This window comes from Mytilus trossulus, chromosome 6, assembly GCF_036588685.1.
Source record: "Mytilus trossulus isolate FHL-02 chromosome 6, PNRI_Mtr1.1.1.hap1, whole genome shotgun sequence".
Lineage (NCBI taxonomy): Eukaryota > Metazoa > Mollusca > Bivalvia > Mytilida > Mytilidae > Mytilus > Mytilus trossulus.
The window spans coordinates 2919759-2944691 of record NC_086378.1 but is presented as its reverse complement, the minus strand read 5'-3'; the positions used below and the strand labels follow the sequence as shown (position 1 = coordinate 2944691).

The following is a 24933-nucleotide window of genomic DNA, read 5'->3' as shown; positions in this document are numbered from 1 at the left end:
CCTTTTATAGCTGACTATACGGTATGCGCTTTGCTCGTTGTTGAAGGCTGTACGGTGATCTAAAATTGTTCATTTCTGTGTCTGGTGGAGAGTAGTCTCATCGGCAATCATACCACATATGCATTTTTTTTATCGTTCCAATGCATTCGAATAAAACTGATCGGGGCCTTTTATAGCTGACTATGCGGTATGGGCTTTGCTCATTGTTGAAGGCCGTACGGTGACCTATAGTTGTTAATGTTTGTGTCATTTTGGTCTTTTGTGGATAGTTGTCTCATTGGCAATCATAACATATCTTCTTTTTTATATGACGGTAAGTTGATGTACGTCAACCATATTTTTGTATATATTAAAATGCGTAGGATAGTTAGTACTAATTGCAAGTTTATCAAGCTAATTTTACGGCCCCAGTTCTCGTCGACTTACTTTGTTTTCAATTTCCAATTTATGTTTATGTTCATTTTGAAAAAATGAGGGCCCTCATGGGGTTTTTGATTATGTGATTACTTGGCCGTTTTTTAGTAATGATTATTTGATTATTAAGCCAAATATTTCATGATTATTTGATTAACTAGGACTGTATTTTTAGTTTATGATTATTTGATTACTAAAGATAAGCAAATATTTAATGATTATGTGATTATATTGGCAAAAAAATGGTGATTATGTGATTACTAGGACCCCCCCCCCCCCATGAGGGGCCTCAAAAATATAAACAAATTGTACCGTTAAAAAAAAAGTTGTCTTTCTTTTATCAAAATGAGAATATTTATTTTTCATATAATCCAAAAAAAAATAATTGTTAAATATTGTAATAAAGATTTTATTACATGCATTTGTTTGTCCGACAATGCACTGTCACATGTTTCATACGACAAACGTAATGGTCATGTGTTTGTTTTGATATGTCTACTTTTTGGTGGCTTTTATTACATATATGTAGATATATTAGAAGATGTGGTATTTATTTTGATAAGCCGTACTATAGTAAGCTAGAAATATTCTTCCAAGCGCATACTAAAGTTACTTAAGAATTTCAAATTGTAGTTTACACTATGTGAACCATTTCATATGATTGTATTTTTGTTCCATCTTTGAACAACAGACATAATTTCCAGAATATAATGGTTAGATATTAAATAAGAACGATGTCTATTTATTCACACATGTCTTTAATGTAGAACAATGACCACGGTCATCTGTAATGAAACATAAAACATTATAAGCAATAATAGGCACAGTTCAGTTCATAGTTATAAGTAGCAAATGTACATAAGCAATTATAACCCTCTATCTCCCCTTAAGTTTTTGGTTCCTGTAATGTTCCATTAAAGGTGGCAAATACTTGTATACTGTAATATGACTAAGATAATATCACACTAATCTCCGTTAGTTGAAATGCGAACTGAAAATTCAAAATGTCAATGTCATGATTGTTAATCCATACTATAATCTGAATGCCAGGCAGGTGGTCTACTAGCACGACTAGATTTACGTTGTGGAGTAATTTCTGTCGGAGTAATAATCAAAGGAGGAGTGTTAGTGGTCGGCTGTGTTCCTTTGTTCACTAGTGGCGTTTCTGTGAATTCCAAACGACGGCGCTCATGATGTGTGTTTTCAACTGTAGGACTTTTGAATGAAGAAAGTCCTGTCTTGAGCGTTTCCGGAATGTGAAGTTTTTGCTCGCTAGGCAAATCTTGTGAATAGGTAAGTTCTGGTGTAGAGCTGTCCTTGGAGTCTGAGGTTGTCTGACCAAGTGGATAATGCTTGTCACGAGTATAATCTTTAGGAGTGTCCATTAATGTATCAGACGTCGGTTGTGGTACGTGTTTGGTGTCCAATGATGACGGTACAGGTACATTCTTATAAAAAAGGTCATCTTGTATGGTCTTTGTTGTTTTTATGCCCTTGACAGGAACATACTTTCTGAGAAATTTCCTGTTGCGTAAAGTTACTCTCCCAGACCCATCAACCTTCACAGCATATTGATCAAATTGGCGGACTTCAATGATGATGCCAGTTTTGTCCCATTTAAGTGGGTAATGCCCTATTTGGTTTTGAATACGCACACAATCGCCAGTTGCAAGTTGAGGCAATCTTTTGGTATGTTCTGATAAGCGTTCACCCTGTTTGATGTGGCGGTTTCTTAAAGCTTCTTCACGGGCATCTAACGTTTCCCTCCAAGTATTGTGAGGAGAATATCTTCCTGGTGGAATCGGAATGAAATCCCTGATTGGATGACCAAAGACGCACATTGCAGGGGAAAGTTTTGTGTCTCTATCAGGTGTATTTCTGTACTGAAGCATGGCCCGTTGGAATGCATCCGTGTCTAGATCACCTTTAGGACCAGTGTTGTCAGCAATCATGCGTTTGACGGTTTTTACTCCAACTTCCGCCCTGCAATTGCTATGAGGGAAGGACACTGACGATAGGCGATGGTGTACACCCCAGTCACGAAGAAACTGTCTTGTAGCAGTAGAGGTAAATTCAGGACCACCGTCAGATGCTAGTTCGTCGGGAATTCCAAAAGTGACAGATGTGCGTCGAAGACAAGTTATGAGTCCGGCTGCTCCATTTGATGATCTTTCAACAATTGGCCAGTTTGAGTATCGATCAACTATGACCAGGTAACAAATCCCTTTGTATTGAAAAAAATCAGAACAAACACATTGAAACGGGTAGTCTGGTGACATTAGAGGTGTAGGTGGAGCACTCGGGTTAGAAGGTGCTATCCGATTACAATGGTTGCATCCGGCTCTTTGTGCTGAAATAGCAGGGGTAATACCTGGCCAAAAAACTGATGACTCTGCTCTAGAAATCATTGTTGTTACTCCTTGGTGAGCTGCGTGTAAAGCAGACAACACTTCATCTCGGAGGCTGGGGGGAATGACGATTCTGTCCTTGTATATTATAACACCATCAATAGTGTAAAGGTGTTCACGGAATTGGAAGTATTCCCGTAATTGCGGAGGAAATTCGTGACGAAATTCAGGTGTACCAGACTCAATTAAGTTGATAAGTTCATTCATATTGTCGTCACTTGCTGTAGCGGTACGAACTCTGTCCCAAGTGACTGATTTGACTGCAAGCGAATCAAGCGATGATACGGCTGATATAAAGACACTGTTATCTATTTCAGTAGCATCCAATTCTGAATCTTGATGGTGTATGTCTGATAAAAAAGATGTAGCAGGTGGCAACGACAGTGTACTTTTCTTGATAGCTGCTATGTCATCTAAGAGAATAAGTTTTTCAGGATCCCCAGTTGGGTGACGTGACACACCGTCAGCAGCATGATGTTTGACGCCTGGTATATGAATCATCCGGAAACGATATCTGAGTGTTTTCTCTTTCAAATTTCGAAGGCGTGAATTCGAGATGTCTTCTAAAGATCTGTCACTGAATATTTTCAGGAGTGGTTTATGGTCAACTGCTATAATGAGATCGTCGCATCCCAGTACAAAATACCTCGCTTTGTCCAAAGCGTCGACGACGGCTAGCGCTTCGCCTTCTACTGGCGCATAACGGGATTCAGCTGGATGTGTAAATCTACTCCCGACAAGAGTTATTCGCCATCCTGTGTTACAACAGAATGGTTCACTTCCTTTGCAGGAACAATGTTTCTGAAATAGCCAGAATCCGATACCAGTTTTTGACCAATCTGTAGCAAGACATGTCGGTTTACTTTTATCAAAGATGCGAACACCCTCTTCTATTTCGCTTATAATAGCAGCTTTCGATTCCTCGAACAGTTTGTTGATGTGTTCATCCCAGAAAAATGGTGTTCCTTGTTTCAATAATTGCCTGAAGGGAAGCATCTTATCAGCCATGCTGAAGGCGTAGGAGACTTGATTAACGAGACCAAACCATGAACGTACATCCGTGATATTTCTAGGTGTTGGGAAATCTAGGATCGCCTTAAGGTATTTCATGCAAGGACTAACAGTGTTGGACGTGATCTCAAATCCAGCGAATTCTACAATATCTTGACCGAATATGAACTTCTCAGGATTGAGAGTGATGCCATAACGACCACAAATGTCGAGCCATTGTACAGCTTGAAAAAAACTTTCCTCAATTGAATCAGCCCATAGGAGGACGTCATCGACACATTTGGTTTTGTTTGGAATATCGGCAACAATTTCATCATATCGTCTTGTATAGGCGTCGCCTGAAGCTATGTAACCTTGCGGAGCCGTCTTGTAACGATATCTGCCCCAGGGTGTAATGAAGGTAGTCAGATGGCGATCTTCTTCAGGAATTGGTACACTATGATAGCCGTTCCAGGCGTCAAAAACTGTTTTCTTCTTTCCATTCGGTACTGATCTAGCCTGGTGAAAGGGTGAAGGCGTATGGTGTGTTTCACGTGTTGCATGCACATTAAGGGGTTGAAAATCAACAGTGCGACGTGTTTTTCCATTTTTCTTAGCACATACGACCATTCTATGGCACCATGTGACAGGTTCCCCAACTGGAACAGGTTCCAATACGCCAAGTTGGACGTCTTGATCAATACCAGCTTTGACTTCCTCTTTCCAGTGGATTGGTACTGGAACTGGAGTGTGATGAGCCACATGTTCAGCTTCGGGATCCAACATCAATCGCATTGGTGGTCCATCCATCAGTGGCAATGGCTGGTGATCACATGTATTGAAAGTACTAGATTTATAATAGTCCATGAGAAATTGTTTTATTTTTTCAAGGTTGTCTTCAGTTGCTGGATAAGGTAAGTTCTTTGGCATTGGAGGTGGCAGCTTCCGTTGAGGACAGTTACATGTGGTATCTACGCTGTTAACACTTCCGGTGTTGTTTGTGATGTTGTGAGACTTTACAGTACCGAGAGTTTGTTGCGTATCGTCAATTTCACCAATTGTTGGGAAGCTGTCGGAGATCATTCGAAGAGCAATGCAAGCTTTTCTGCTGATAAATAGCTTATCAGAGTTGTCAGTAACATATGTCATTTGTCTCGTTTCGACATGTCTGCCTTGATCATCTTTGCCTGAAATGCGGAGTATGGTTGCACCAAGGATCGTGATACCTTTGTTGTTGGCAGCATGCATTTTCATATTGACCGGGATTAATTCAGTCTGATTTATTCCTAGACGATGGATGACCTTGATACCGGCTAGGCAGCTCTGGCAGAGATTGCAACAGTATTTGTTCTTTTTGTCATGTCGAAACCAAATGCTTCATAATCTTCCGGTAATATTCTTAAAACAAGGTTGACGAAGGGTTGTGGTTGCGATGCCTTGCTGATCCAGGTATCTGAGAGATTATCATAAAGATGATGGTCTATGGCTAGCGTTCTACCATTTATTTTATATGAATTGCTGGACATGCTACACAGTGAATCAAAAACAGCACCTTCACAATCGTCCGTATTTTGAGTAGCCGTACCAGTTTTTGATTTGTCCTTGCTCCGACAAACCTTTTCAAAGTGGTGTTCATGGTTGCAGTATCCACACTTATGGCCATATGCAGGGCAATCTGATTTTCGGAGACGACCTGGTGCACTTTTGCCGTGTCCCTTTTTGCCACAATATGTACAAATTTCATTTTTGTCCCTCACGGCTGTCTGTTTTGCCTTTCTATAAGAGCTGCTAGCTGCTTGAACTGTATGAGAATCAAGTAATCTAGATGCAGAACGTTTCCCTGAATCTTTTGCTTCAACGAATTGAGTGACTTCTTCTAGGGTCATGTCTTGATTTTTGTCACCGAGGAGATCTAGTTGAATTTCTGGATCAGAAATGCCACGTGCAAGCACGTCACGAATAATGGTGTCTGTATAGTTCACATCTGTGTTACATAGAGGGCACTGTATGAAGAATTTGCAGACACCAGCTTGTCCTTGCAAACGTGCACAAAAGCTACGCACTGGTTCGTCACGGTCTTGCCGCATATTATGAAGTGTGACTCTTGCAACCATTGTATTTTCTTCACGAACAGCAAGTTTCTTGATTGCAGCTAACACTTCTTCCACAGGTTTGTTTGTTAGACTACCCCCTGCTGATCGTGTCAAGTCCTTGCGTAGCTGTTCATCGCAGCATTCTAGAAGCTGAACTACCTTGTCACGGCCGGCAATTTTCGTTGCTTCAACATAATCGGACCACCGTGATTCAAAATATGCCCATTCCTCACTAGTTCCAGCTGTTGATATAACCGGTCTTTTTACTTTTTCTACTTTCGCTGCTGTGACTGGTCCCGGAGCGTGTGTTGTACTATGAACAGTGATGAGTACAGCTACGATTGCTGCATCAAGATCGTCAGTGACATAATCACATCCAGGTATTGGACACTGTACTGCAGGCATTTTCGTATAAGTGTTGTTCCTCACAGGTCTTCAGTAATTACTGGCCGTGGTCATAAATAAGAACAATGTCTATTTATTCACACATGTCTTTAATGTAGAACAATGACCACGGTCATCTGTAATGAAACATAAAACATTATAAGCAATAATAGGCACAGTTCAGTTCATAGTTATAAGTAGCAAATGTACATAAGCAATTATAACCCTCTAGATATAACAGGCATGATAGATAAAAGAACATTTAACATTTATTGTTGCATTGAAACAATTGCAAATTATAAATTTAAGAATAAAGAATAGAGAAAAAGGCCTTAAAAGGTAAAAGAATGTAGAAATGAGGATCTTATACATGTATAAACATTGAACGAGTGATAACTTTAGCCAAGTTGAAATCTACCTGCTGATGCTAAATAGGTTATCAGTTTAACAATTATTTTCACCTCCCAGACAATACTAATGTGAAACTTATGTATAAATCAGGAAACTATTGTTCATTTGAATGGTAGACTAATCAGTAATGTCATACGCTGTCTTAAAATGGTGAGACACACAATTGTTGCACCATATCATGTCTTAGATGATGAAAGTACAGATAAAAAGTTGACTCTAGATAAATACCGTTGTTTATGATCAAATATTTCATTGAATAAGATATTTAGCCATAGCTACTTAGTTATAAATTTTGTATAAAATCAGCTTACAAATATTTTATATTACCAAATAAAATCGGTCAAATGAATTTCTCCATCTTAAACGGTAAGTACTTTAACTTTCGCCAATTACTGATTCTGAATTAGTTATAACAAATATTAAGATGCTACACAAAATAACATCGGATACTTATATTCTCTATAAGTCATTAAGCTGGATTGCAATGATTATTATTCTTCTCTTCTTCTTTCAATGCACAGTCGATCTTTTCCTGAGTGTATAATGACTCAAGATTCGTATAATCATCAGGACTTTCCTCTTCCATGCTATAAACCAGCAGTAGCTACATGTATATTATAAGTAACAATTATGCACAAATTAAAACCATGTACACTTTGGGATCTAAGGAATTCTAGCTTCAGGCTCTTACATCGTTAATCATTTTATGGTATTTTTGATATTGCTGTTTCGCTTTTTTATTTATCCTCAGAAAATTGCATACATCTGTTTGCATGTCAACGTATTTGCTTAATTGGTTTGTTAATAAATGCAGAGATTTCTTAACACTATCTATAGTAATATGCACGAACAGAAGTACAAAATTTATTTGCCCAATCTTATCTTATTTTAGTTGCTGTTGCTTCCACCATCCACACCCCCACCCCCCTCCACCCCTCCACCCCCACCCATATCATTTGATACCTCTTTCACATTTGGTTTATAATTTTTGTTCAGATGATTCGACAATACTCAATTAAGTATCACCATTGTTGCTTCATAAGTCTAATCCGTCCTGGGTTGTCGGTATTGTGTAGAAATTCTTCAATGATTACTTACTTTAATACTGCTATAAAAAAAATCATATATAAGGAACCAGGCTTATGAAATGTGACGAAAACAAAAGTAGCAGGATAACAGGAGGCTTATTTGTGTTGTTGTTGTTTTTTTCTTCATACAGTTCGAATTCATGTGTATTAATCTTTGAGAATCTTTGAGAATATATACTGTGTTTGTTGTCTCCCTTCTCTCATATAGTTTTAGTTTTATTGTCAAGTATTGTAATTTCAATGAAAAAAGTCACCCTTGTACACTTTAATTTAAACTGTAATTGTACTGCTAGTGGCGTCTTGATTGACATATAAATATTGTTGTTGTTGTTGTGTAGATGTTCACTTTCTCGTCTTTAATATTTTGGCCAATGCAAGTCTTATTGACAACGATTTGAGACCTCTTTTGCATTTGGTTTGAAATTTTTGTTCAGTTGATTCGATAATACTCAATTAAATTCCCCAGTGTGGCTTTGAAAGTATTTGTTTTTAATCTGTCCTGGGTTGTCGGTATTGTGTTGAAATTCTTCATTGATGTCATTAAAACTACTCATTATTATATTGATGTTTTGGGAGGCGACTTTCCTGCTATGGAACTTGCTCATCTAAGGTACCAGGCTTATATAATAACATTTGATGTATGTTTCATTATAATACTTTATTTTGATTGGCTAACTGCACATCACGTGTTATTCCGTAAGCAATTGCATCACTCAATAAAACTTTTCATTCATGATAACACGTGGTCCCACAATAAAGTGCACTGGTGAATGAAATACAAAAATTATAAAATTCGTATTTTCATGATCATAGCAAAAAATGTAATTATAAGTATTGAATGCTTCTTTTTGTAACTTTATAGGGTTGTAAAAGCGTTGACCCTACGCACATTTTTTACAAAATGTACTTCGGTCAACGCTTTTACACCCCAATAAATTTACAAAAAGAAGCATTCAATTCTTAAAATAAAGACCGTTGTTTTCCCCGTTTTAATGGGTTTACACTAGTAATTTTTAGGTCCCTGTATAGCTTGCTGTTCGGTGTGTGCCAAAGCTCCCTTTTTAAGACTGTACTTTGACCTATAGCGGTTTACTTTTATAAATTGTGACTTGAATGAAGAGTTGTCGCATTGGCGCTCATACAACATCTTTTTATATCTAATATAAAATGTGACGAACACATACGAAGCAGGGTACCAGAAAGCTATAGCTACCCCTATATATACATTTGTATAAGGACGGAAAGGTCGATTACAGGATGAATGTAAATAATGCATACAGCATCCTATTATCTTACGTATTATCTATAATTAATATCAATTATTAATTATTTTCTGTATTTTATCTTCTAATTAATTATCAATACAATACAACTCTTTTTACGATATCTTATTGATTGATAGTTTTCTCCAATGAATTAGAACTTCTTATTATTTTTTCCCCATCATTTGCGATTAACTGTAAGTGACCAAGCTATACGTTCTATCTCAAGTTCCGAACAGCATGTTGAAGCCGACACGATAAAGGTAAGTACACCGCGTTTTTTTTTCTTTCTCTAACTTATTTTCTCATCATTAAAGTTTCATTTTATATACGACCGCGACAAAATATGCGATCGTATATTGGTATCAGGTCGTGGTCGTTGTCGTCAGCGTCGTCCGAAGACATTTGTTTTTTTCACAATAAATTTAGTTTCAGTAATTAGAAATCTATGAAATGTAAACACAAGGTTTATTGATTTTGAGAGTTATGGTCCAAACAGTTTAGGAATTAAAGGCCAAAAAGGGGCCCAAATAAGCATTTGTGTAGTTTTCAGACAATAACTTGTTAAACTTTGTATTGATATCCCCGCTGAAAATTTCCATGCTACAAAGGGATTGTTATGATTGGATTTTGGGGGTTATGTCTCTAACGGCTTAGGAATTAAGGACAAAAAAGGCAAAAAACATGGTTTCCTGGTTGATCGACAATTACTTTAAAAGTAAAATGTTGTGTTTGAATTACTTCCCTTACACTGGTTTCAAATTATGTAGTATAAAGTATTGTTGTATTGTCTTGTCATTTGTCAATTTATTTTTAGAAACTTACTATTTTAAAAATGCTGATTCGGATATATTAATTTTAGCCCCCGGCAAACTCACTCGACCTTCGGTTTCGTCAGGTTAAAGCCGGGGCTTTCAACAAAAGCTAGGGTATAATTTACGAAATTATCCAAAAGATACGAAATTTCAATAAATTAAATAGCTTGCTGTTTTGAAAAAATAGATCGAGCATCCTTAAGATTCTACGTTTGGTCCACTTTTTATTTTTGCGTTTTCGAAATGTTGAAATTCTCGAAAAGCACGATCTACTCACGTACTGTAATTTGATGGCTATTTAGTTTTAAGATATATGCTTTCCCTGGCTACCATTCAGTGTTCGCTTTTATTTTAGCGATGTTAAAGGTGGTGTATGTCTCATATAATATGCCGAGTCCTTTTCCTGGTTAAGTTCTTTTTACTGTTAGTGTCTTTGTCCTAACCTTGTATTGACATTTTTTGTCCCGACTTGGTATTTTTTTTAATGAATTGTATTATACTACTCTGTAGTAAATTGCCAATCACATAAACAAGTAGATTAAACTGCCAACTGGAATGAAATTAGAAATGATTTATAAATAATTCCTCTTAAATCATGTTTCACGGTATCTTTTACTATAATACATATAGAAAGAGGATTATCATAACGTTTAACGAGAATCTTCGATTAATTATTAAAATAAATGGATTCAACTCGGATAAAAAAGGTTTATAATTAGATTTTAATACACATCGCAGCATAAAAAAAAATGAAGAAAAGAAAAATAATATGCCGCAAATAGTCTTCATTTGTAGTGAGTATGAAATATTTTGTAACTTAAGAATTGAATGCATTATTTTGAAACTTTTTAGGGTAACAGCTTTCATAAAAGCGCAATCTGCATATAGAGTTATATTTCTGTATCTTCCTCCGTCAGGAACGCTCAAACCTAAACATTTTAAAGCAAGGGATGCGAAAATACCGTTAAAAGTAAAATCCCAAAAATATACTGAACTCCGAGGAAAATTAAAAAAAAAAAAGGAACAGGAATACACAAATTTACCATAGAACAATAACACAATGACGGGATGTATAAGTACAGAGACCATTTTACGGCGATGTGAAATACATGTATTATTAATATCTCAAAATACCCTATAAACATAAGAAAACAGAGACAAAAACTCGTAATAGAAATAAACTGACAACGCCATGGCATAAAAAAAGAATAGGACCAGCAGACAAACAACAGTCAGTATACAAAACACAACACAGGAAACTAAAGTCTGGGCAACACGAAGCCTATAAAACACGGGGGTGATCTCAGGTGCTCCGGAATGTTAATTGTATCATGCATCACGTGATATTAATAGCGCGGGGTTGATACTCTTTTCTAACCCTAAGCCATCAACAAATTAATAAACCATCTGTCATGTACATTTTTTAATCCTGTGATATATTGACAATAGAAAGATTGTTACATGTATAAACAATGCACACTAATTACAATAAAAAAATAAAAACACTAAAAACGAAAGCAAGAACAACACGGACCGCTTTTTAACAAAACTGTGGTTGATGTCATGCGATCTGTGGAATGATAGGCAGACAATCAGGAATCTGATGTACAATAGTTGTCGTTTGTTTATGTAATTTATACGTGTTTCTCGTTTCTTGTTTTTTATATATATATTTATAGACGGTTGTTTTTCCAGTTTGAATGGTTTTACGCTAGTAACTTTTGGGCCCTTTATAGCTTGTTGTTCGGTGTGAGCCAAGGCTCCGTGTTGAAGGCCGTACATTGAACTATAATGGTTTACTTTTATAAATTGTTATCGAGATGGAGAGTTGTCTCGTTAGCACTCACACCACAGTTTCCTATATCTAAGCAAGCTATTTTTTTACATTAATAAGGCCGTTAGTTTTTTCGTTTGAATTGTTTTACATTGTCTTATCGGGGCCTTTTATAGCTGACTATATGCGGTATGGGCTTTGCTCATTGTTGAAGGCCGTACGGTTACCTATAATTGTTAATGGTTGTGTCAATTTGGTCTTTTGTGGATAGTAGTCTCATTGGCAATCATACCACATCTTCTTTTTTATATGATCAAATCTAGGATATTAACAAAATAGCCAAATTAATCTAAGTTTAAAAAAGAAGATGAGATATGATTGCCATCGAGCCAACTCTTCACAAGAGACCAAATGCCACATAAATAAACAACTATAGGTCACCCTATGTCCTTCGACAATGAACAATGCCCGTGCCACAAGGTCTGTTCTGTCTGAGCTAGTTGGAATCTTAATTTCAAAATATACAATAATAATGTTAACCCTCACATGGTGACAATCGAGCTGTTGATATCATCATTCAGTAGTGTGTCTTTTTGAGATTAAGTGTTTGCTGCTTATTTGTATTTATTTTCAGTGTCAAATAATTCGTTCATATTCAGGACGAAGACACATTTTAAAACAATAAGTAAAACAAATTGATTCTGCAAAGTATGTAAACTGGACCCCATTCCAGTCGGACGTGGCTGTGTATAAAAACATGTTGCATACTCAAATGGACGACAAACTTGTACCATTTTTTTATTATTTTAATCAAGCTTGATATTATACCCAAGAATACCCTCAATGCCATCATTGAAAGAAATGAAAAGTTTAGATAGGATATTCATTGTTAGATTATAGTATTATATGTTTTATTCTAATACGTGTACTTGGCTTTTACTGTATTCGTAGATGTTTAACTTTTCGAGGGAACTCTATTAATGTTAATCCAAGACTACAAATGAGAAATCGATTTATTTGACTATGCTTAGAATTGTGTCTATGCTATATTAATTCTTCGGCTTAAAATGGTCTATGTGTGCTTAGCAGGCTTTAAGAAACACTCATATAAATTCATAAGATAATTGTAAATTGTATAAAGATACTAGTATTCGATCGTAATTGAATAACATCTTGATAACTTTACAAAATTCTTCTGGGCAAGAATTGTAAGTATTAAATTATAAATTTCGATTTCCTATATTAAAAAGTTATCGGGAGGTCAGGCCAATTTCCTTGAATTTTTTTCACACAATTGCAATTTTCAAAAAGTCTTCAATATTTACGACATTTCCCAGTATTACAGCTTCGTATACCACTCTAAATTCTTTTGTAAGCTTACAATATTATAGCCTTTTTCTAAAAAAAAAAAAGACTTTGGTTCTAATATTATTTATTTTTCAAACAACTGGTGACGTGGACATCACAACATGGTAGATGGATTTACTCGTGGTATTCCACCAGCAACGATATCGACCTATATAGTAATAAAAACTTTAATATTCCATGATAAATGAATTCATAAAATACAAGTATAATAGAATTAGATGTTTTCACTAGGTCATTGTATATTTTACCAACAAAAAAAGGCATCTTGACCTGTAATGGTTTACTTTTATAAATTGTGACTTGGGATGGAGAGTTGTCTAATTGGCACTCTTACCACATCTCCCTTAGATCTGTTAAGAGTTTAGGGTTAAGATTCTTCTGATTTCAAATAAAACCAAGCTAGTTTTTGTAGAATTGTTTGGCTCTTTCTCTTTCTTAGTGCCCGTGTATTTATCCCTTGGTTTTTTTCTACATCTTTTTTTTTCTGTGAGCGTTCCTGGTGATAGCTAATCCTGATTATCTGGCGAATGCAGCTTAACAAACTTGATGCAGTTTAACTTTTTTGTTAGTTCCTAAAGTATAAGTTGCGCTCCTCGAGGATCAGGTCGAGTTAAATCAATTCTTTTACATTGATATTTCCTGTCTCTATACTGAGGGCGAGACAACTTCGGGAATGCATAAGATAGGGCGAGTTTTTTATGACTTGCTTACCATAAAGACATTATCTGTTTTGGCGTGTTGATATGTGCAAGGCAGGTACTTGTCCTCAGTTCGAATGTAATATCTACTTATTGATGTTTTTTATGTATCTAAATAGGCATTGTGGTTTAACCGAATTATGGAGAAAAGGTAACTATTAACATCGGTGGATGACTTACCTTTTGACGGCCAAAGGGTATTTCATGTTAAATAAATTTTGTGTTGAACATAAGTTCATAACTTTCATCTTAATCAACCCATTTTATCATCTCCCATCTCATGTAACGACAGCTTCCTACCCTTCAGCTTTATTTGTAGTTATAGAAACAAATATATTAAATTAAAAACAAAAAAACAAATACAACTTCATATACTGAAAAACAAATCCGGTTGTATATCGTTGATATGAGCAAAACGATTAGTAAATTAAGTAAGTAGATCTTGGAAACGAAGTGATTTGATTTGCCACACGTTAAGTTCCTTAGTAGGTAAGAAGTCGAAGTATCTAAGTATTTTCATGGCCATAAAGTTGTTTTCGGGTTAAGAAGGAAAACAAGGTCGAAATGAAGAAGAAAAAATGGGACTGAAAAATATCATTCAGAAGGTAGGACAAAATCTATATCATCAAGTATTATTCAAAGTTCTGGAAAAAATGCACAGCAATAATTCTAGATTCCCAAAAGTTATCATAAAAGTAATGTAAAAGCATGGATTTTCTTGTTATCAGCGAATATTAATGAATGAAATAAATATATATATAGATAAAGACTAAGCACGAGTGGATGTAGGTTTATTTTATGACCATTTACTAATATCTATATTTTTTTCTGACGCTAGAAGAATTTATACAATGTCTAGTTATTATCATCCAATGATTGTATATTTAGGATTTTTTGTCCTCAATGCTCTTCAACTTCATACTTTATTTGGCCTTTTTACATTTTTTTATTCGAGCGTCACTGATGAGTCTTTTGAAGACGAAACGCGCGTCTGGCGTTAATATGAAATTTCAATCCTGGTATCTATGGTGAGTTTATTCATATTGATACAGCTTTTTGTTTCATGTCACTGTTTCAGCTAAATTTCAATGGTATCAAATCCTTCCGTTTCCTCTCTCCATTCACTATTTTTCAAAATTCATCATTAATAATCATTCATAAATTATCATTCTTAAATTTAATACGGAAATTACCATTTAAAGTCATACTGATTGTCGAATCAAATATGGACATTCGATTTATTATCGATAGTGTGATCATAGAAGTATGTTCAGATTAGATTGTAAGTAGTTTGAGTTAATGAAGTTAAATTAGTTGCTTTCCCTATCGTCCTACGATAAAATACGATTTGGTCTCTTGTGGACAGTTGTCTCATTGGCAATCATACCACATCTTCTTCTTTTTTTAAATACTGGTTGGTGATTGTTTTTATCAGGTTTATCAATATATAAGTAATACTTTGGACTGTTTAAGTAAAACAGTTTAATGAAATGTTCTCTAAGAGACAATTGGTTTTGGAACCTAAACTTCAACTGTAAATGTTATTTGTTTTACGTTATTTTTTGTTCAGTTCATATTTTTATAGTGTACATAATGTTGTTTTTTTTCCTTATATGTAAGATGATGTCTTATTTACAATGTACCAATTTTAAGTCTGAAAATGTTTTTTGAATATTTTTACTTGTCTGTGTTTATTCATTGCATTGTGTTGTTAGACGAATTTGTCGATACACCGTCCGCGATTGTCCCCGTTGTAAAGGGATAGTCTCTAAATAAATAAATATTTAATCTCCATGCCTTATATATCATGTACTGTAGTACGCCGCTATATTAAAACTGACGAGGAAAGGTAACACACGGCCACTAAAAGCTTTATAATAGTAGAGCCCAGGTGGTCGTGTGGTCTAATCGGGATGGCTGCAGTGCAGGCGATTTGGTGTCACGATATCACAGTAGCATAGGTTCGAATCCCGGCGAGGGAAGAACAAACAAATTTGCGAAAGCAAATTTACAGATCTAACATTGTTTGGTTGATGTTTAGACGAGTTATAGGCGATCCGATGGATAAATCTGTTGTAGAGTCGTCACTGACTCAGACGTACTTATGCATATAATTATTTTCTGTGACTGTATCTTACATGAATTTGTAGGATCCTTTACTATAGATAATTTAGCTGATCTGTAACAATAACATCTACATGCCTAATATATCATGTACTGTAGTACGCCGCTAGATTAAAACTGACGTGGAAAGGTAACACATGCCCATCGAAAGCTTTACTTTTGTGAAGCCCAGGTGGTCGTGTGGTCTAGCGGGACGGCCGCAGTGCAGGCGATTTGGTGTCACGATATCACAGTAGCATGGGTTCGAATCTAGGCGAGGGAAGAACCAAAAATTTGCGAAAGCAAATTTACAAATCTAACATTGTTGGGTTGATGTTTAGACGAGTTGTATATATATATATAGTTCCTCTTTTGTATTGTGTCGTGGCAACACGATTGAGTGTTAGGATTTTTTTTGACTGAATTTTAAAATTAAACATTTGTTTAATTGATGTAGTAGTTACTTTGAAAGTAAATTTTGCGCAAAATATTGACATGAACGGAAATTTTATTTCATATTTTAATTGCGATTTACCTTTTTTAACTCTAATCGTTATGTTATAATTAGTAACGTGAAATTGTCAAACAAAAATTGTCTTTTCCTTTTAACATCTCACTCCATCAAATGGTCATTGAACCATACAAAACATAAGTCGTCATACTTTTACATATATCAGGTTTCAATACAGCTGAAGAACGTTCTGATATGGGATGAACCTGAGAATTGGTGATGCGGTATTATCTGTTACTTGTATGCTGTTTGGCATCTTTCATCCATTGTCACTATCATATCAACGACCAGGACGTTCATCGAGGAAATGAAAAAGATGCAAACCTGAAGCTCCAGAAAGTCGTACAAATAACTGAAAACCCTAGGCCAACGCAACTGTTAAAATATATACAGAACACAAAGAAAAGCTCATCAGAAACATGTAAGTTTGCATATTTTTGTGTTTTAAATGATAAATACTGTCTGGTGTTTTGCAATTTCATTTTCTTCTTTCAGTGTTACTATTTTTTAACTATATCACTGACCTCTCATTTAGGTTGATACCTATAGTATAATATACATTTTGTATGTGATTCTTGCGCGTTTCGTTTAATTAGTTTGTTCTTCTGCCAATTGTATATACATATTGAACGGTTTCTCGTTTTAAAGTTCGATTTATAACCTTTACATATAATATCAAGAATTCTAAAGAATGAAATTTTATTTTGAATTATTTTTATGAACATCAAGATACGGAAAAGTTTATATTTTAGAATTCATTATCATGTTCAAATACCTGTTACTAGTATATTTTTAGATTATTCTTGTGTCAAAACTCTTTCACTCTGTTTGCAGTGTTGGTATGGGACTTTACAATTAGTAAGACATAAAATAAACATCCCTGTCCCCAGGGAGGGGATCTTGACTTAAACATAGTTAAGACACTGTTAGATACTACTCTCTTAGCCGGAATGATCTTGATACTTTGTCATTAGTAGGATGTAAAACGTATATATACGTTGCATGGTGAGGCACGGGACTTTACTTTTAGTAAGACATAAACATATCCTTCTTTGTTTGTAGGGTTGGGCTGTGGAAAACATTTTGTTAAATAATTACGTTTTATGTATGTTGCACGTAGTTTAATTGATATATTTAGAACATATGTTAGTCAAATCCTTAAGGGCTTACAAATAAAACGTTGATGTATTACGTAAACATTATAGATATGAAGTATCACTGGAACGAATTTAATGAATGAACCTTAGTTAGTACTATTAAGGCTGTATCAAATGAATTTAATGAACGAACCTTAGTTTAAACATATTTATTTGTAGTGCATTGGGAAACAAGTTTTGCAACCTTTCCACTTTGCGGGTGCGAGTGCTGCCTTGTAGTGGCATTAGTCTGCTCTTTTTTCGAAATCTACAAGGGTGTCTTTAACGTGCAAGAGATATGGCTCTCTTTTAACATGGGTCAGCCATTTATCGTCCACTTCCGACGGGCTATCATCGTTTCTTCAAGACCATACTCGCAAATGGTGTCAAGGGAGAGCCGAAAATTCAGTCCCTGAAATTTTCATCCCGGAACGGGAATCGAACCAGGAACCTTTGTGTTAGTAGTCCGATGCCCTAACCACTAACGAACCCTAATCAGTACTATCAAAATCTGCATCTATAAAACCTTAGTTAGTGCAATCTTCAAGTTTTCGTTATAAGGGAAATTAACCAGTCAATTGACGATAGTCATTTTAATTAATATTTCTGTCCTTTCATATATATGGTTTTTTTTCAGTTACATAGTGTTTCCAAAAAAAATATAGTTTTTAAAAAAAAATGCACTGACTATCATTGAAATATAGTTTTTGAAAAAAATTGCACTGACTATCATTGAAATATATTTTTAATGTCTTCGGCCTTCGACAATCAGGAAAAACTCGTACCATAATTAGTGCTATCCCCCTCCCCCTTAGACCTAACCTGTCAGGGGCGGATAAAGCCTTTTTAAAGGGGGGTTCGGTTCCAATTATATGCTTCCATCAAAATGCATTGATCTTTTACAAAAAGGGGGGTTCCAACTGTTCCCCTTGGATCCGCCACTGCCTGTCACATGTGTTTAAAGCAGTTAGAACAAACAAGTTCAACAACTTACAGCCACCTTTTTGGGCCCCATACAATAAATTGAAACTGTGTGAATATATACCGTACTAATCTGTTTTTAAAACAAGATGTATGATACTAATTACTCACTGTATACGAATTTAAATAGACTGATCGAATTAATGTTGTTTTTTTCATTATTGTGTAATAAGGGAGACAACCTGTAAATTCTTTGAAATAACTAAGAAATTAAAAAATATAAGATGAACTCTGTCGTGGAATCAGTTTTAATTGATTGATTAATTATTGGTTGCTTAACGTTTAGTGGCAAATGATTTCATGCATATGATAACAAGTTGACAATAAATAAAAATATATAGTGAAGTCGTAATAGAGGACATGATGATCGGGGAAATTTGCCACTTGAAAATGGGGGTATATAGGATATAGGAACATGAATTTTTGCCTTGCAACAGGTCACCTACGGTCCACTCAAAGAGTTGTTGGTTGCAAGGGTTCTTAACTGTTTTGTTTAATGAATTTTTGTTTAAAATATGTTTTCAATTGTGTAAACACATGTATGTATACATATGTTCATTTGATGATAGTCCAATGTCTGGACTTGAATTAAAAAAAATACTTACTATTAAAAGTAAATTTTAAATTGTCCAAAGAAGGTTTTCCACAGAAATATAATATTTGATATTGTGGACTCGAAATACATTTCTACGTTGCTAATTAATTTTGTATAAACTCGTTGCTGTCTGCTACAAAAAGAGTTAGTTTTGCCTAAATTAAGCCTTTGGTTTTGTCTTTTGAATTGTTTACCAATTTTTCATGCCAATGACTTTTACAACTGACTATTTACGGTATTTAAAATTGAGAAAGGCAATGGGAAATGGGAAAAGAGACCAACGTGCATAAAACAGCCTGTGCCACGAATGGGTCTTCAACACAGCGAGAACATCCCGCATCTGGAGGCGTTCTTTAGCCGGCCCCTAAACAACAATGTGTACTATATAGTTCAGTATAATAATGGATGTCATACTAAACTCCAAAAACACACAAATGTACTAAAGATACAAAAAAAAACATGTAAGACTAACAAAGGCCAGAGGTTTTGTTCATTTGTTGAAGTTTGTACGGCGAATCATATACTTCGTATCATAATAAACATGGAATAAAACAACCAATGAGATGATGTATATCTAAGGACAGTGTAATCTAAATATTGCAACGTAAGACCGAACTGTAAAAATAAGTTGAAAGGTTATGAGGCATCAGACCGGTAATAAGCACAAATACAACTAGCAAAAAGACAACAAACTCAAAAAAATGAAAGTTGAACTATAAATGTAAACAATTCTTATAATATTGCACTAAAACAAAGCACGCCAAAATTGCTACAAAAAGGGGCTCACAAGTTTACTTTTATTGCCACGGTTTTATATGTTATGAATATAAAAAAATGTTTAGAACAGGTGCCATTTAAAACAGTCTTTTAAATTCTTCGTGTTTAGCATTTTAATTCAAACAATTGATGTTAATATTAAGTGAAAATGTGCCCCTACTACATACACGAAAAGCAGAAATAAAAAGAGAGAAAAAAATAAGCGTTTTTATGTTTTATCTCTGTTAAATATAATCATATATATATATCACAAAACATGTATCATCCTTAAGCTACTAATATTGATTTAAATTAACATAAACTAAGGCCAAATGTTGACCTCTAAAAGTCTTTTTCGTTTGACGTTATTGGGTTGCTTTTGAAATGATGACTCTACCCTACATTATATCAACTTATTATTAATATGGAAGAAAAATTATATACGATTTGTCGACAGATGGTTTTAACATAGAAGACATTAGATCAAAATAGGATTTATTGTTAACTTATATCACTTCAATAATGGTTTGGGATTTTTTCAAATTTGTGTGTGTATTGTATCCTGTTTATTTCACAGATGCAAGTAGATTACGATACCAGAGCCACGGTCAATCAGCGATTCCGAACATATCTCTGTCTCTTACGGCGGGAAATTATTACATGAAATTCAAAAATGTCCCCATGAATCCTCTGATGATAAGAAGAGCGCCAATTGCTACGATAGGAGAACCTTGGCCATTACCACAGAAATATGAAGTCAATGAAAATATTGTGTTTAGAATTTCCGAACCGTTGAATATAAAAATCAGGAATAATACTTGTGACGTATTAGAAAGTGCTGTTAAAAGATTTGAAGACACTGTGTTTAGGTTTGCCTTAGAGGAATACTATACAAACTTAGTGCATATTGAAGGATCGGGTTTCGAAAGCTTAGACAAAAAATATCAGCATTCAAAATATACCAAACCTGTTAATCTCACAACATTTCATATATATGTGAATTCTGAGTGTTCAAAGTATCCAAAGCTTGAGTCAGACGAATCTTGTACGTATTTATAACCTAACTGTGTCCCAGATTATATATTTAAATCATTTCTTTGCTATGAATACAAATACTTTGTACACATCTCCAAACCTGCATGTAATTTCGCATATTTTAGGAATGAAACAATGTTCAATGTACCTTTTTGTAAAATAGATAAATAGTAATTCTATAAATTTACGTAAAGTAAAAATATTAAATATGCCACTGAAATAAGAACCGAGTTGTTGTTTGCCACAATTTACCTGAAACTATAAATAGCCGAGATAAAGGTGATGTGATATTCGTTAATAACGAAAGCTATGGGAACAAGACGATTCTAACAACAATAACTTCCATATTTTGTATATTAAGAAACAGCATAACAAGATCCATGTTTGAAAAGTGTACATAACTTCAGTGCTACTCTAGGCAAATGTCAAACTCATTGTAAAAAGTAAAATCATAAAAAAATATTGAACTCCGAGGAAAATTCAAAACGGAAAGTCCCTAATCAAATGGCAAAATAAAATGATAAAACACCAAACGAATGGACAACAACTGTTATATATCTGACTTGGTACAGGCATTTTCTTATGTAGAAAATGGTGGATTGAACCTTGTTTTATAGCTAGCTAAACCTCTCACTAGTATGACAGTCTAGTAGAGGTTATGTGTACACATATATGAATCGACCGAGTTCAACTCATCAGAGGAAATTAAGCATAATCAAAAGGGAATTTTACCAGGACCGACAAATTACTTCGACTCATCCAAGTTTTCGACACAACCGAGTTCAACACAAAGAGGTTCGAATGAATTACATCAGCATGTTATCGTCCTGAATACTGAGTATGCATTTATTTTTTTCCGCTGTACATGATGAAAAAATAACATTCTCCTATTATAAATTCTACAATGTTATTGTTATCTGTAGACAGCTTGCTGATAAAGAACTTTGGAATAGTGCTTATGAGTGATGAAGTATGGGGTGCACTTAGGGGGCTAGAAACGCTCAGTCAAGTTATATTTACCTGGAAAGATCAGGTAAATCAACAGATATCTTAATTATTCTATAAATAGACACATTAGTAAATATTAGAGTTTATTTAGCAGTAATAAAAGGATACCAGAAATTCACCATAACGTTACACAGCTACTTTTGCATAGGTACTATATGTGTACCAAAAATATGTAGCACTGGAAATCTACTTTTAATATTCATTACTATTTTGTTACTTTAAAATCATTGTAATATTTAGGTAGATAAGGGAAGATGTGGTACTGTTTTGTACATTCCTGTGGTACTGTTTTGTAGAGTACTTGATTTGCTGCTTGAAATTTAAGTACTACAGCTTTTTGTTTACTACCGTTACATTTTGAAAGTTTGTCTATTTCAAATCTCTTAAAGTTATGATTAGCAAACATGGAATATTTACGGACGCCATCACGAGTTGGTTGACCGTTATGGAATAACCGTTTCACAAATGATATCGGATATGTTCCTTACGTCGTAACTACAATCCCCTTCCCTTTCATGAATTTGACCTACCGAATTAGACTATTTACTGGATTTGTAATCACATAAGCAACACGACGGGTGCCGCATGTGGAGCAGGATCTGCTTACCCTTCCGGAGCACCTGAGATCACCCCTAGTTTTTGGTGGGGTTCGTGTTGTTTATTCTTTAGTTTTCTATGTTGTGTCATGTGTACTATTGTTTTTCTGTTTGTCTTTTTCATTTTTAGCCATGGCGTTGTCAGTTTGTTTTAGATTTACGAGTTTGACTGTCCCTTTGGTGTCTTTCGTCCCTCTTTTGTGATCGCTGTTGGTATTATTTCTGTACTAATTTTTATAAATAAATTTCACAGATTTGAATCATGCTGACAAATTGCACTTTTTAATGTTTTTTCCCATAAGAAAATTGGCAAAATATATAGTTTGCGACGTGCATTTCATATAAGACGTCAGTTGCTGTATAACACTTAATTTTTTTTGCATATTTCTAGTTTAAATTTTTGTTTACACATATTTTTATGTCTATATATAATTTTGAAATTTACTTAAGTCAACAAAAGATTAGAACGTGATATAATTGTTTAATAATTATTCTATTTTATTTGAGGTGACTTATAGGTCCATTGGGCCGGGTGTATTACTATTTATCATATATTATATGTTTATAATCTGTACATAACTTACACATGTCACTATAATAAATAATTTACTTACTTACTTACTGTAAATATTACAATTATTTTTAAAGTAAAGAAATAGTACTAAACATTAAAAGCACATTTCCAGTACTACAGATTTTTAGTACAGAAATGTATCAGTATAACAGACATTTGTATACCAGGTTGTACGACGCATTTAGTATGTATGATGTATCTAGTGTTAATTAAGTTTTCAGCTGTCACTAGATTGTATAATGTCAAAAATTGTATGCACACGACGTTTTTAAAAATGTTTTCTTCAGCAAAAATTATAATCATATATATGACACCTGGTCTAAATCATTGTCGAACTAAACTTTTACTATAACAAAGTTATTTCTCCTCTTTTCTACGATGATAAACTTCTCTGTATGATTTTACACATACAATATATCATATGTCAAGCTTTCTTTAAGATTGTACATATACAATGTTGATATGTCAAGCTCAATATATGATTGTATCAATACAATATATCATATGTCAAGCTTTTATATGATTGCACATTTGCTGAATTACATATGTCAAGCTCTGAATATGATTGTATATTAACAATATAGTATACATCAAACTCTATATGATTGTATATTAACAATATAGTATACATCAAACTTTATATGATTGTACAAAAACATTATATCATATGTCCATCTCTATTTATAATTGCATATTTGCTTCAAACATATGTCAAGCTCTGAATATGATTGTATATTAACAATATAGTATGCGTCAAACTCTATATAATTGTACATATACAATATATCATATGTCAAGTTCTATATATGATTGTACAAAAACATTATATCATATGTCCATTTCTATTTATAATTGCATATTTGCTTCAAACATATGTCAAACTCTAAATATGATTGTATATTAACAAAAAAGTATACGTCAAACTCCATATGAATTTATATATAAAATAAATCGTATGTCAAGTTCTCTCTATGATTGTACATATACAATATATCATATGACAAGTTCTATATATGATTGTACAAAACATTATTTCAGATGTCCATCTCTATTTATAATTGCATATTTGCTTCAAACATATGTCAAACTCTAAATATGATTGTATATTAACAAAAAAGTATACGTCAAACTCCATATGAATTTATATATAAAATAAATCGTATGTCAAGTTCTCTCTATGATTCTACATATACAATTTAAATGTGTCAATGTCAATGTATGATTGTACTAATACAATTTAAATGTGTCAATGTCAATGTATGATTGTACATAAACAATATATCATATGTCAAGCTCTGAATATATTTGTATATCAACACTATATAGTATACGTTAAACTTCATATGAAATAACATATACAATAAAACGTATGTCAAGATCTATATATCTATATGTACATATTTAATATTTAATATATAATACATCAAGGTGAAGCTCTAATGGAGAAGACTTCATAAGTATGATTTACTTGTGTCTAATCCATTTTGCTTTAATTCAGCAAATAAAATATGTTTAAACTAAATCAAGCTCTCTTCAAGATTGTACATATAAGATATATTATATTTTAAGCTCCTTATTTCATTTACACACACACTATATCATATGTCAACTTCTCTATATGATTTTACATATACAATATATCATATGTCAAGCTCTATGTATGATTTTACATATACAATATGTCATATGTCAAGCTCTATGTATGATTGTACATATATAATATATCATATGTCAAGCTCTATATATGATTGTACATATATAAAATAGCATATGTAAACCCTATATCATTTTTTTATCTGAGCGTCACAGATGAGTCTTATGTTGACGAAACGGCGTTTGGCGTACTAAATTATAAGTCTGGTACCTTTAATAACTATTACAAGACGACAGCTTGAAATCATGACGCTGGGAATATATACTTTTGACCACTGAA

At 34.0% G+C, this 24933-nt stretch overlaps 1 protein-coding gene across 1 annotated transcript in view; it reads left to right on the top strand.

The window, feature by feature from the left end:
* The first annotated feature begins 16475 nt into the window (after positions 1-16475).
* The window catches only part of LOC134722269 (beta-hexosaminidase subunit beta-like), a 33393-nt gene continuing 24935 nt past the window's right edge, over positions 16476-24933 (top strand). Inside the window, exons 1-3 of the mRNA XM_063585878.1 lie at positions 16476-16740; positions 20365-20832; positions 21746-21855. Of these exons, the coding sequence (XP_063441948.1) occupies positions 16539-16740; positions 20365-20832; positions 21746-21855 (780 nt within the window). The 5' untranslated portion in view covers positions 16476-16538. The remainder of the gene's footprint in view (positions 16741-20364; positions 20833-21745; positions 21856-24933) is intronic.